Source organism: Chlamydotis macqueenii, chromosome 21 (genome assembly GCF_036417535.1).
Source record: "Chlamydotis macqueenii isolate bChlMac1 chromosome 21, bChlMac1.mat, whole genome shotgun sequence".
NCBI classification, from domain to species: domain Eukaryota; kingdom Metazoa; phylum Chordata; class Aves; order Otidiformes; family Otididae; genus Chlamydotis; species Chlamydotis macqueenii.
The window spans coordinates 8808406-8821086 of NC_141576.1; the positions used below are offsets into that span (position 1 = coordinate 8808406).

General features: G+C 58.7%; 2 protein-coding genes across 3 annotated transcripts; both read left to right on the forward strand.

Moving 5' to 3' along the window:
- On the forward strand, window positions 1-4030 carry CLDN19 (claudin 19). 2 transcript variants are annotated; one of them, XM_086764359.1, is made up of 5 exons: window positions 1-223; window positions 1322-1486; window positions 1620-1707; window positions 2102-2248; window positions 3653-4030. In XM_086764359.1, exons 1-5 carry the CDS (start codon window positions 1-3, stop codon window positions 3702-3704), a joined length of 675 nt encoding a protein of 224 aa, XP_086620485.1. In that variant the 3' UTR covers window positions 3705-4030. The 2 variants fall into 2 exon arrangements, with proteins under 2 accessions (XP_086620485.1, XP_086620486.1); XM_086764360.1 differs by having other exon boundaries at window positions 2102-4030.
- Window positions 4031-8277: 4247 nt separating this feature from the next.
- LOC104473070 (claudin-16) lies at window positions 8278-11022 on the forward strand. Its single transcript, XM_086764361.1, has 5 exons — window positions 8278-8391; window positions 8734-8836; window positions 9827-9991; window positions 10117-10308; window positions 10931-11022. Exons 1-5 carry the CDS (start codon window positions 8278-8280, stop codon window positions 11020-11022), a joined length of 666 nt encoding a protein of 221 aa, XP_086620487.1.
- Window positions 11023-12681: the final 1659 nt, after the last annotated feature.

A 12681-nucleotide genomic window follows, 5' to 3' on the forward strand; every position in this document is an offset into this window, starting at 1 on the left:
ATGGGCGGCGGGGCGCGGGAGCTGGCCGGGTACCTGGCGGCGCTGGGCGGGTGGGCGGCGGCGCTGGCGGCGGCCGCGCTGCCGCAGTGGAGGCAGAGCTCGTACGCGGGGGACGCCATCATCACGGCCGTGGGGCTGCACGAGGGGCTGTGGATGAGCTGCGCGGCGCAGAGCACCGGGCAGGTGCAGTGCCGCCTCCACGACTCGCTGCTCTCCCTCGACGGTGGGTACCGGGGCGAAGGGGGTGTGGGGGCGGGCCCCTCTGCGGGTTTGACACCCCCCTCCCCCTGGCTCTGAGCCTCTCTTGTGGATTCGACCCCCCCCCATATGGCTCTGAGCCCCTTTTGTGGATTCGACCCCCCCCATATGGCTCTGAGCCCCTCTTGTGGATTTGACCCCCCCCCATATGGCTCTGAGCCCCTTTTGTGGATTTGACCCCCCCCCATATGGCTCTGAGCCCCTTTTGTGGATTTGACCCCCCCCCATATGGCTCTGAGCCCCTCTTGTGGATTTGACCCCCCCCATATGGCTCTGAGCCCCTCTTGTGGATTCGACCCCCCCCATATGGCTCTGAGCCCCTCTTGTGGATTCGACCCCCCCCCCCCCGTATGGGTTTGACACCCTCCCCGTGCGGATCTGAGCTCCCTTTATGGGTTTGACCCCTAATCCTTATGGCTCTGAGCCCCTCTTATGGGTTTGACCCCCCCCGATATGTTTCTGAGCCCCCCTCTATGGTTTTCACCCCCTCCCATATGGGTCAGATCCCCCTCTATGGTTTTGACCCCCCCCCATATGAGTCTGAGCCCCCCCCCCCCCCGCTGTGGGTCTGAGCCCCACTTATGGCTTTGACCCCCCACCATGTCTGAGTGCCCCGTGGATCCGCACCCCCCTGACCCCCGCCGTGGTCTGAGCCCTTCTTGCACTCCAGCACGGGGGGGCCCTCTCGTCCCCTGAACCTCCCTGGGTCTGGGCCCCTCTTGTGCCCATGGGTCTGAGCCCCTTCGGGTATCTGGGACACCCCCGCACCCCTCCCCAGCCCCATGGGGACATGGCAGCCCCCGGGGGCTGCGCGTCACCCCTCGCCCCGGCATGCGGGGACTGCGGTGCCGCGTTGGGACATCCTGGCGTTGGGCTGAGTGCTCCCCACCAGCCGGGCGGGGAACAGGCGACACGGGAGCCGCGCCGCAGGGACAGCGTTAAGGACAGGTCCATCCTGTCGTGGGACGAGGTGACCTTGCTTTTCAGAGAGAGAGAGAGAGAGGCCGGCTGTGGCCGAAGGCGAGCACGCTGGCGAGCGTTTTTTCCGTCCCTTCCCTCGCAGTTCACATCCAGACCTCCCGGGCTCTCATGGTCATCTCTCTCCTCTTGGGCTTCTTCGGCATCGTTGTGAGCGTGGTGGGCATGAAATGCACCAAAGTCGGCGAAGAGGATCCCGTGACCAAGAGCCGCATCGCTGTTGCTGGTGGTGTCCTCTTCATCCTCTCCGGTAAGGCCGCTCCGGCCCCTCACCCCTCTGCGATGCAGGAAACCTCAAACGCTTTTGAAAAGCCGTTTGATGGGAGAAAGGGTGAGGAGCTGGTTTGGTGACGGGCTGGGTGTCGCCGATGTCCGACGGCCAGGTCTGTGCACGTTGGCCGCCGTGTCCTTGTACGCCACGCAGGTGACCTACGAGTTCTTCAGAGAGAGCGCCGTCCCCGTCAACGCCAGGTAAGGGTCCAGCTCGGGGATGCTCCTTATCCAAATCCCGGCATCCCTGCGCTTCCCGTGGGACCTTCCCTTGCTGGTTTTGGGCGACGCGCGGGGGCGGTAGGCAGATGTGACGGAGGATCTCCCCGGTGCTTGAGTTGCGGTCGGTACCACCGACGACTTTGCGCCGGGACAGAGTACGAGCGCTCACTGGGAGTTCCGGCCCGAGGGCGGATTAAGGCATGGGTCCGGCCAAGGCGCGAGATGGGGGTGGCCAGAGAGAAGACGACCCCACATCTTCCTCAACGTCGCCCGTAGCCTCGTCGGGGCTTCGAGCATCCTTGTGCCCATCTCGAATTTGCACGTCTGCCTTTTCTACCCCTCTGCCCAATGCTCCCGCTGTTTCTCACCGCAGGTACGAATTCGGCTCGGCTCTCTTCGTCGGCTGGGGGGCCGCCAGCCTCACCGTGCTGGGGGGCTCCCTCCTCTGCTGCTCCTGCCCCGCTAAGGAGCGGCGGGGACAGCAGTACTACCGCCAGTCGCAGCCTTCGACGCCTCGGGAGTACGTCTGACCCCCTACCTCTGCCCTCCTGCCGCCCAGTGCCTCCCTCCCCTCCCAAAAACAGGCGAGACCCCGGCGCTCCCACCTTGCGTGGATGCCCCATCCCACCCTGCGTGGATGCCCCATGAGATCTTTCTCCTCCTTATCGTCCAGGTTTCAGCGCCGTTTGCAGCGCTATCCTCTAAAATCAGGGGGTTTGGGGATTTTTGGGGAGTCGTAGCTCCCGTATCCATCGTTGCTGGGCGGGTTGGCACCCCGGGGGCGGCCAGGGCCGTAGGCGGCTGCTCTGCGTCCGTCTGTCCGTCACGCAGACGCTGCGGGGCGCGAGGGCACGAGGGCGCGATGCCGCTCCCGCGGGGGGCTGTGCGGCACAGAAGTGCTTTGTGCTGCAATCCCCCACGCCCCACTCTGCATCCTCTTTTCGGGGAGCGGAGCCGGCGCTTGGTTTCCCTGGGGCGACGCTGCTGCCCACCTCCAGCCCAGCCCGGGGCATGAGCATCCACGAGCCCCGCTTTTGGCACAGGGACGCTTTTGTGGTGCAAGCATTCCCCCGCCCTCGTTGCTACCCAAAAGCAACATTTTTTAAAAAAATTGTTATTAATTCTTGATTTGAGCCCAGTTGCTGGTGCTCCAGCTGCACTCTGCCAGCTAAAATCTGCCCTGGGCTTGTTTCTCACCAGGCGCAAGTATGTGGCCTTGTTAAGCAGGAGAATAAATGGCGTGGGGGAAATTAAAGCAGGCAAGAAGAGGGGGCTTTGAACACAAAGCAGTGGTTTGTTTTTACTTTCGCTGCCCAGCGCGGCTACGGCGGGTAGCAGCTGGACAGACCCGTGAATTTTGATGCCTCCCTGCTGTGTCCGAGTCCCTCTCCCCCCTCACAGGATCCCCTGGAGCGGGCGCTGAAGCCTTCGCACGCCGACGTGCTAATCGCCTCCCTGTGCCTCGCCTCGGCCGCTACTAACACCGCAGCGCCGGTTCCATCCGTAAACCCCCCCAAACCGCCCCGTATCTCCGTCTGTCCACCCGTGCTGCAGGGGCTGTGCCAGCTAATCTGCACGAAAAACCGTGGACGTGATCCGGAGAGCCTGATTCTATACTTTTTATTATTATTTTATTTTTTTCAATCCCAATTCGCTGAAGTAGGTGATTTTTTAACATTTTTCTTTTACTCTATTTTATTTTCTTTTGCTCTGGTTTGTTTTATTTTGCTCTATTTTGTTTTTCTCTATTTTATTTCATTTTCCTCCACTTTATTTCATTTCCCTCTTGTTTTATTTCACGTCCGTGCGCTGCTTTGGGTCCTGGTCCGCGCTGGAGGGGAAGCGGTGCTGTTTTTCCCTGGGGAGGGGGTTGACTTCTCTCTCACACCAGACTAACACCCCTCTTTCTCTTTTTAAATCGCAGACCCCCTGTAAAAATCTCTTCTTCACCCATCAGGGGAGAGCAGTGCTCATAGTCTGCCTTCACCCGTCAGGTGCCTGGCTGGTGGGACCCAGCTTCCGGGGTTCCCCTCCAAAAACACCCACCAAAAGCCACTGCAGGGAGGATTGAACAGGAAACTCGTGCTTTAAAAAAAAAAAAAAACAAAAAAATCAATCAAAAAGGCATTTTTATATCCAGAGCACAGCATTGTGTGGAAGAATGGCTTTATTCTTTTGATAAAAAATTAACTTTTCTATGGGGAGGGGACCAGTTGGGATTTTTAAATGCTTTTTTTTTTTTTTTTCCTGATTCTTTGTACTAAAAAATTGTGACGCAGTGGTATTAAAATATTTCTGACCATGGGCATCTTTCTCAAACCGCCTCGTTGTTCTCCCCCCACTTCCAAACCTGGGCCGGGCCGCTGCAGTGACTCCGTTGTGGGGCCGAAGCGGCGGCTGCGGCCTGCTCCGGGCACGGGCTGAATGGGTTTTTGCCCCCCTGGACAGGTGCTAAGCCAAATATTTTGAGTCTTTTGCCACGGGTGGCTCTCGAAGGAGGCGATGCAGCCTTAAAAATTCCTTAATTTAAAGCTAAACCCATGGGAAACCCAACTTTTGTGCTGGGTTCCCTCCGCAGGGCTCTTCCCAAAGCTGAAATTCTGCCAGCATCCTCCTCTTGTTGCCGTTCTTGCAGACCCTCGAAGCCGGGCTCTCCCCTATTTTCTCCCGTTTTCCGTGAATTCGGAACTCCCTGGGGACGGACACCCCGGCTGGAAGGACACGGAAGAGGCAAGGGGGGTGGGACAACAGCTGAGCGGCGACAGCACCTTTCGGGGGTACAAAGGCCCCGCCGTGCTCCGGACAAGCCCTCGCGTGTTTCGTCCAGGGCGAAGCGGGATAAAATACGGGAACGGGAGGCCGGGCTCACGGTGGTACGTGGGATCTGCCTCTGTCTGGGCTCAAAGACGGGGTTTTCCTCGCAGCACACTCCTTTTCTCTAATAAAAGCGGGATGAGGAGGAAGAAGATGTTTCTGCGGCCGCCCTGCCCTTGGCCGGGGCCCGCAGCCGGGCCGCACGCATGGGGGCTTTTCTCGCGCCTCTGGGCCATGACTGTTGCTATTCAATGATGTTTTTATTAATTTTTCCTCATTTTTATAACTTTTTTTTCATTTTTATTCCTTGGGCTGCCCCACAGCATCTGCAGAGTCCTCTCCACCTCTATGGGAGGGTCCCATCAAAGAAAACATCTTTATTTCTTTTTTTTTTTTTTTTTTTTCCCCTTCCAGCCACTGCAGGTTCCCCTGCACAATGTGTGTTGAAACACAAAGATTTGGGTCTCCTGTCAGCACCATTTTTTTTTTAAACACACAGGTTTGGCAAACCTAGGGGGACACAAGATCTGATTTTTCACCTTCATTAACCAGGGAAACTGGTTATTAATCACTCACCCACTGACAGATCCGCTCCTCTGCTTGCGTCTGTTCAACCCCCAGAAGGTTTCAGTTGGGAATCAACAGGGCGGATTCGTTTGATATAGAATAAATTCACTGGTTAGACAAGCAGAAAATAAAAATAAACCTATTTTATAGGTGTCGCCAGGGCACGCAGCCGCAGTTCTGCATTGCTTGGGGCCACACCGAAATTTGACGTCTGTCGTGGACGCCCAAGCGCCGCAAATCCTTGAGATGCAAACGTCAGAAAACAAAGGCGCACAAACCCTCCCAGGGGTTTTCAGCGCGAATTCATCGCTGCGCGCGCAAGCGTTGGACCCGCCGTGCGCCGAAAGCCTGGGAAAACGGGATAATCCAAAAATACAGCCGCCAGCAATCGCGGATGGCCAGCAGCCGGGCGCCTCTGCGGGGCCGAAGCTCGAGGATTTGCCAGGACCCCAGCGCGTTGCCAAAAATCCCCCGAGTTCAGTGCTGCCGAGGATTATCTAGAGGGAAGAAAAAAAAAAACCCAAACAAACCAAAAAACCAAGCCAAACCTAAAAACCCAAGTGCATCTCAAATAGAACCCACGAAATGGAAATTCTTCGTATCTTCCACGGGTCGAGGGGACACGGGTGTGGCGATGTCCGAGTGCCGCGGGGCACAGCTGGCCCCGGGGATGCTCAGAGGATGCCGCACCGCGACGCTCTGCGGGAAAGTGAGAGAAAAAGGAATTCCCCCCCACTGCCCCCCCCGTCCAATAGCAGGGGATCAGGGAACAAACCCGCAGGTTTTAGGGCAGCTCCGAGTGCCAGGCAGCTGGGGCACCACTCTGCAGGGTCACATTTTTGTCACCACGCACGTTATCTGAGCCATAACCACCGCAGTGGCCATCACTGGGCTTCCGCTTAATCAGAAAAAAAAAAACCCAACCAACAACAACAACAAAAAAACCCTAAAAAAAAAAAATTAGACTTAATTATTGGCGGCATGCCTGGACAAAGCGTTTTAATTATCCTCCTTGCATTTTAGCTTCTTTCTTTCCCTGGCCACCTCCACCCTTCCGACTCTTTCGCACCACTCCTGGGGACCCGACGTCTCTCCGTCCACTCGCTCCCAGGCAGTAATTAAAAGGTCTAATTAAAACATGTGGGATGTTCGCCCGGGACACAGAGTTCCCCACCTGGGGAGTGTTCCCAGCGGGTTCCCACAGGTTTTCCCACGTGGTGTTTTTTGGGGGAGGAAGGCTGCAGTTCCAGCCTGTGACCGTTTTAACCGCAGGGATGCCCATCACGCCGTGGAGCACACAGCCCACCTGACACGGCCGTGGAAAAAAAAATCCCTTAAAAAGCCCAGCGCAGGCTCCGGCCGGCGTTGCGTTTCCCAGATGCCATCAGGTGGGTGAGGATCAAATCCCGTCAGTGCTGGGAAGCCCTGGAGAGCCACATCCCCAGCAACGACGAGCTTTCACCACCAGCCCGCCGCAGCGAGGATGAGCCTGCGGTGAAGGTAATGCCCCCCCCGGCCCCTTGTAACTGCCGACAGGATCCAGAGCCGGTTTAGGTGAGGGTATGGGTTCTTTTCTCTTTTCTCCTTTCCCTTCCGCTTTTCCCTTCCCTTCCCTTCCGCTTTTCCCTTCCCTTCCCTTCCGCTTTTCCCTTCCCTTCCCCTTTTCCCTTCCCTTCCCTTCCCCTTTTCCCTTCCCTTCCCTTCCCCTTTTCCCTTCCCTTCCCTCTTCCTTCCCTTCCTCCTCTTCCTTCCCTTCCTCCTCTTCCTTCCCTTCCTCCTCTTCCTTCCCTTCCTCCTCTTCCTTCCCTTCCTCCTCTTCCTTCCCTTCCTCCTCTTCCTTCCCTTCCTCCTCTTCCTTCCCTTCCTCCTCTTCCTTCCCTTCCTCCTCTTCCTCTTCCTCTCCCTCACACCACTCAAACAGCTCCAGCCCACCCAGAGTCCAGGTAAAGAAACGTGGTGAGTTAGGTCAGAAGGGAGCCTGGGAAATTTAAAAAAAAAACAACAATCAAATTGTCCGGCGGCGTCCGAGAAGCTGCCTGTTCGCAGCACTCCCGCTCAGTGACGCTGACGGAAACGCTCAGCGACGGGGTGAGGGCACCCCCACCCCCAGCGATGCCCCCAGCGAGGCTGTCGTTGAGGGGCCGCGCACCGGCTGCGGGGATGGCGCCCCTCGTTCCCATCCCGCCGGGGAGCCCGTGCCGCGCCCACAAACCTTGCCGCGGTGGAGTCACCACCCTGCGATAATTAGCCCACGCAGCTCAGAGACACACCCCGACTCATTAATGAACCCACTGACGGGAACCCCCCGCCCAACGGGCTGCTGCAGCGCTCGCCGCCTTCAGCAACGCGAGTCGCAACGCACGGCAAGGCGAGACTCGCGGCCAGGCTGCGAGGACACCATGTCCCGCGCTCCGTACCTCGGCCATCGCTCCCCTCCCTGCAAAGCCCCTCCGTCTCTGGGAAGGGGGGAAAACAGACGTCCGGTCCCACCCGCTCTGGTTTTTGGAAAGCCCCGGCGCCACTCGAGGGCACCCACATCAAGCCCCAGCAGCCCTCGTCCACCTCCATCACGGGAAACGCGTTCTTCGGGCTTGCCGCTTGAGATTAGGCCATCCCCACACGGGACGCTTGCTCGTGCTCCAGCCTGGATGTTTCAACCCGTAATTGCTTTTCTTTAAAAAAAAAACAAAACAAAAACAAACCCAAACAAGACAAAGGCAGGTGCTCTTCCCACTGAAACACGTGGGTGCGGGGATGGAGGCACCAAGAAACCGTCGGGGTACCGGGAGGCGCACGCTCAGGTCAAAGGCTGTGACAACAGTTGATGGACAACGTTTCCCAGCAGCTCTCCCAACGGGCAAGTGGGCAACTTCAGATGGCCTGTTTGGGAGAAAGAACGTCCAGAGTGCCACCCCGGATGGATGTCTCCACGGCAAAATGAAGGTATCTCTGAAGGCCCTGCCTACAGGCAAAGCTGGTGGCCCAACCTCAGCTGAGGGTATGAGAGCATTTTGGCAGCACTGAGGACCACGAGATGGGCCCCAGATGACCCACAGGGATCTGGAGGATGCCCTGGCTGAGGTGGCACTTTGTCCTTGGTGGATCAGGTACCTGGGAAATGACCAGAGCAGAGGTGGCAGATGTCTCTGTGCCCTTGCAGGTGACCCCATGAGTGCAGCCTTGCAGATGATGGCCTTCGGTCTTGCTCTCCTCTCAACCCTCTTCCTGCTCCTCGCCACGTGCACCGACTGCTGGATGGTGAACGCTGACGACAGCTTGGAGGTGAGCACAGCAACTGTCTTCAGGGTTAGCAGAGCAACCACGGTCAAGGTTAGCAGAGCAACCACGGTCAAGGTTAGCAGCTGGGAGCAAGGTGGGTGCCTTGATATCCATGCACTATGCCTCCAAGGGCTTGGAAAACGGACCCAGTGGGACAAACTCACTGCTTTCTGCACGAGTTGGAGGGTTAGAGAGAGAGAGAGACGCTGGAGGAGAAAGAGGAGACAGAGAGCACAGGACACGTCCAGCTGTGGTGGCGAGAGCCTGGAGATCTGCCGCGCTGGGCTGCGATATCCCTGGGGAGCCGGGGTGATTCCCGTTTGAGTGTCTTTCTCCTGCTTCCAGGTAAGTCACAAATGCCGAGGGCTTTGGCGGGAGTGTGTCACCAACATGCAGGACGGGGTCAGGACCTGTGACCAGTATGACTCCATTTTGGCTGACCATCCAGGTAAGCTGGCATGGCCTGGAGGCATTTTTTAAGTTCACAGCTGAGTTTTCCTCTTCCCTTTTTGAGACAATCCTCGCTGCAAAGGGCCGACCTTCAACAGCAGGCCCAGGGCTTCTCTTGGCCTCCTGCCCCATCAGCATGGCCTGGACAGCCAGCCGTGGCTCGGCCAGATCTGCCATAGGGTCACCAAGCAGCAGAGAGGCCGTGAAGCCGTGCCACCTCACAACAACGGTGTTTTGGCACACGGAGCCCGGCTCCTGCCCTCCTGACTCAGCGGCATTGCCAGCTCCACTGATGTTGCCTGTGGGGGTGAGGGCCATTCCCGCTGGCCAAGGACTTACTTGTATCCTCAGCTCACGGAGAGTCAAATCATGATCTTGAGACTTCTCCTGGCCTGCACGGGGCACATCAGGCCCTGGGTGGAAGAAGATTTGTATAGGGTGATGGCACGGGGCAGCACAGATGTGGGCAGCGGAGAAGGGAACACGAAATCGGCACGGACCAAGCGGGGCTGCTGTGCCGCTCCGGGGGAAAAGCTCTGCAGGGAGGAGTCTCATCACGCTGGTGACGTGACACACGCCAGCTCTCGTAATTTTTCACCAGCGTGCCAACATTCGCCGTTCAGATCACCACTTAGAGGGGAAAAAAGCAGACAGTTTGGACAGCAGCATCTTCTGTCCAAGCCTGGGCAAGAAGGTCTGGAGTAGGTGAGCCCCTTCCAGGCGCACCTGAAGTGGTGTGGCTTCTGGAGCTGGTCCAACAATGGGCTTATCGAGTCTTGCAAGGCTTCTGATGAGCCTGGTGAGCACCTCGCCTACAGCACATGGGGTTGGCGGGTCCCAGTGGAGACATCTCCTACGGACGTGCCCACTGGTGAGCAGGGTGACTCTAGCAGGGACACAGGCAGCAATCTGGAGCGGGGAGACCAGTTCCCCTGACCATTCCTCAGCTCCCTTCGCTTTTCTTTTTTTTTTTTCCATCCCTGTGCAGTGAAGATCGTGGTGACGCGGACCCTGCTGATCACAGCTGACCTCCTGGCTGGCCTGGCTTTGGCCACCTTGCTCCTTGGGCTGGACTGCATCAAGTTCCTCAAGGAAGATCCCCACATCAAACTGAAGATGTGCCACGGGGCCGGAGTCATCCTCGGCATCGGGAGTGCGTGGCTGGGAGCGCTCGGGGGCAGACGGAGCTCGTGGGGAGGGGATGCCCCCCTCAGAGGGGTGTCGGGGAGCACGCGGGGGATTGTAGGGTTCCCTCTCAACCAGCCCCGTTCCTCCTAGGCATCCTGGGGCTTGTGGGCTCCGTGTGGTACGCGGTGGATGTCTACGTGGAGAGGGCCATGCTGGTGTCGCGCAACATATTCCTGGGCGTCCACTACGACTTCGGGTGGTCGTGCTGGCTGGGGATGGCCGGCTCGACGGGCTGCTTCGCGGCGTGCGTCCTGCTGACCTGCTGCCTCTACGCCTGCGCAGGTCAGTCCGCCCTGTCCCGCCCCGCCCCCGGCAGCGTTCCGCCTTGCAGGGATGCTCGTGGGGTGAAGGAGCAGCTCGGAGGGCACAGGCGCTTCCCGCAGGGTCCAGCCAAATCAAGGGGAACCCTTCGCGTGCGGCCTGTGCACCTTGGCGGGGGAGGCTGGGAGACGCCAGGCAGGACTGGGCTGAGCAAACGCCGCACAGGGGCACGGAGGGGGTGCAGAAATGCTCTGTCCACATCCGTGAGACCCCCCCCGTCCTGGTGACGGTGTGTTGACATTGACCCAAAGCAGCGGCCGTGCTGGAGCCGGCGACCAAAGCCTGCGCCAGCGGCCGCAGGGACGCGCTGATGAAAATCCAGCCGTCTGTCGTGGTTTTGTTAGTGAGAGGGGCCCCCTCTCACTAACAGAACCACGACACCGTCCCACCATCAGGGACGCAGGGCAAGCGACGCCTCACCAGACATCACCTCTGGCCCACGTGCCTGGTCTGACGGGGCGGAAGTCAACCCCACAGCGCCGGGCGGCCGGGTTCATTTCTCCCGCCATGTCCCTGTGCTGCGGCACCTCCCCGAGCCCCCCTGCTACTGCCAGCCGTGACAAAACCCCCTCTTTCCCGGCAGAGCCCAGCAGCCGCTGGCAACCCCAGAGGCTTCCCCAGCCCCGGGGCCGAACAGCCACCAGCAAGATGTACGCCATGGACTCCCGCGTGTGATGGGCAGCAGCACCTCCCACCACCGGCCCCGCTGCGGGACACTCTTCCCCTCCAGTCTGGTCCCACTAAAGCTCCGTCGCCTATACTGGGACATTGCCGCGATTGCTTTAAGGCTCTGAGTGCAGAGTCCACGCGAGGTGGAGCACCAATTGCTGCAGAAAAAGCCAGGGTGCTGCAGAAGACACTCACAGAGGAGGGTTTTTTTTCCCCACTTCCAGTCAGATTTCATTAAAATAAACACCAGGAAAGTGTTGCTTTGAGAAAAGACGTGCCCAGGTCCCCTGGGGAAGCTGTTGGGACGCTGAGGGCAAGGAGCGCAGCTGCTGCCGTGGAGGAATTTAGGGGAAAGCCTTTTCTGCACAGAGCAACACTGACTCCGTGTGGCTGGTGGCCCCGACTGCTCAGGCTCCAGCTCTGCTGGAAACCGCCCCGGCGCTCAGAAAGTTGGCAGCCCGAGGTTTGCATTTAAAATCGGGGTAAAGCGAGTAGCCTGGAGCGTTTTTTAATCTCCTTGTGGGGTTTTCAGCGGAGGAACGCTGTAGCCAGGCACGTTGGGCACAGGGAGGGGGGTCGGTCTCATGAAGGTGGTCTATCTGCAAAGCGGGGTTTTGGAGTCAAAAAGGGAATTCCGTATCCCAAGTTTCATCCTCCACTTGCAAACCATTACAAAAAGAAACCAGAATCCCCAACCACCACCAACCCTTCCAGTTGCTGACTGCTTAGTTTTTGCCCTTATTCCCTTCCCACCCAAAGGTTAGCGCACAGAAACCATCGCAGCGCAGGGAAGCTGGGCAGAAAGCTCCCCGATACGGGCTTTGTGACCCCAAAAAAGGCAGCAGACTGAGCCCCTGCGCCGAGCGGACACTGCCGCAGGGCTACGGACAGTCCCTGCAACGGAAAGGCGCGGAAGAGACTTGCAGTAGGGCTTTCGTAGCCTCAGCGGGCTGCAAAACCCCTGCACCCCCAAACCAGAAGAGTCACAAGGGTCCTCCCAAGCCATCTGTCCCCAGGGAAGACGGGGACATCATTTCTAACCTCACACAAAGCTGGAAGGCAGCAAACCTGGTGCTTTACCGCAGCTCCCACTTTGGGTGCTGCACAGGAACACCACCGGCCAACCGCTGGGTCCTGCGGCGCGGGAGCAAGTCTGTCAGTACTGCCAGCGCAGGTTAAAGCAACGCCCCAGGAACCTGAAAAACAAAGAGATCATTTTTGACGCGTGACAGAAATGAAGAGCATGACTGACAGCTCGCTGTAAGCAGCAGGAGGTCTGCAGTGCAAGGGATGGACAGCTTAGAGCTGACGCAGCCAGAGGACGCGCAGCCAGCAGTGTCAGAAGGCGGAGGGAGCGAAACCTAATGGCCCCGGGCACTTCACAGCTGGACGGAGGAAAACAATCTGAAAAAGCAAGAGAGAGCTCTCAAAATCTGCCCTCAGACAACCGCATCCCACCCGTGGGTGCACTCCCGTTCGTCAACCGGTTGTTGTAGGAGCAGAGCACCGCCAGCTCTGGGGCTGGGGGAAGCCGAGCAAGCAGGGACCGGGAGAAACAGCTCGGTCACCAGCGGAGCAGCCCCAGCGCGCGCCCGGCGCTCGCCAAAGCCGCTCCTGCTGCCCGGTGCGGCTCAGTTTCGGCGCTCCCCCACACCCGCCGCGACA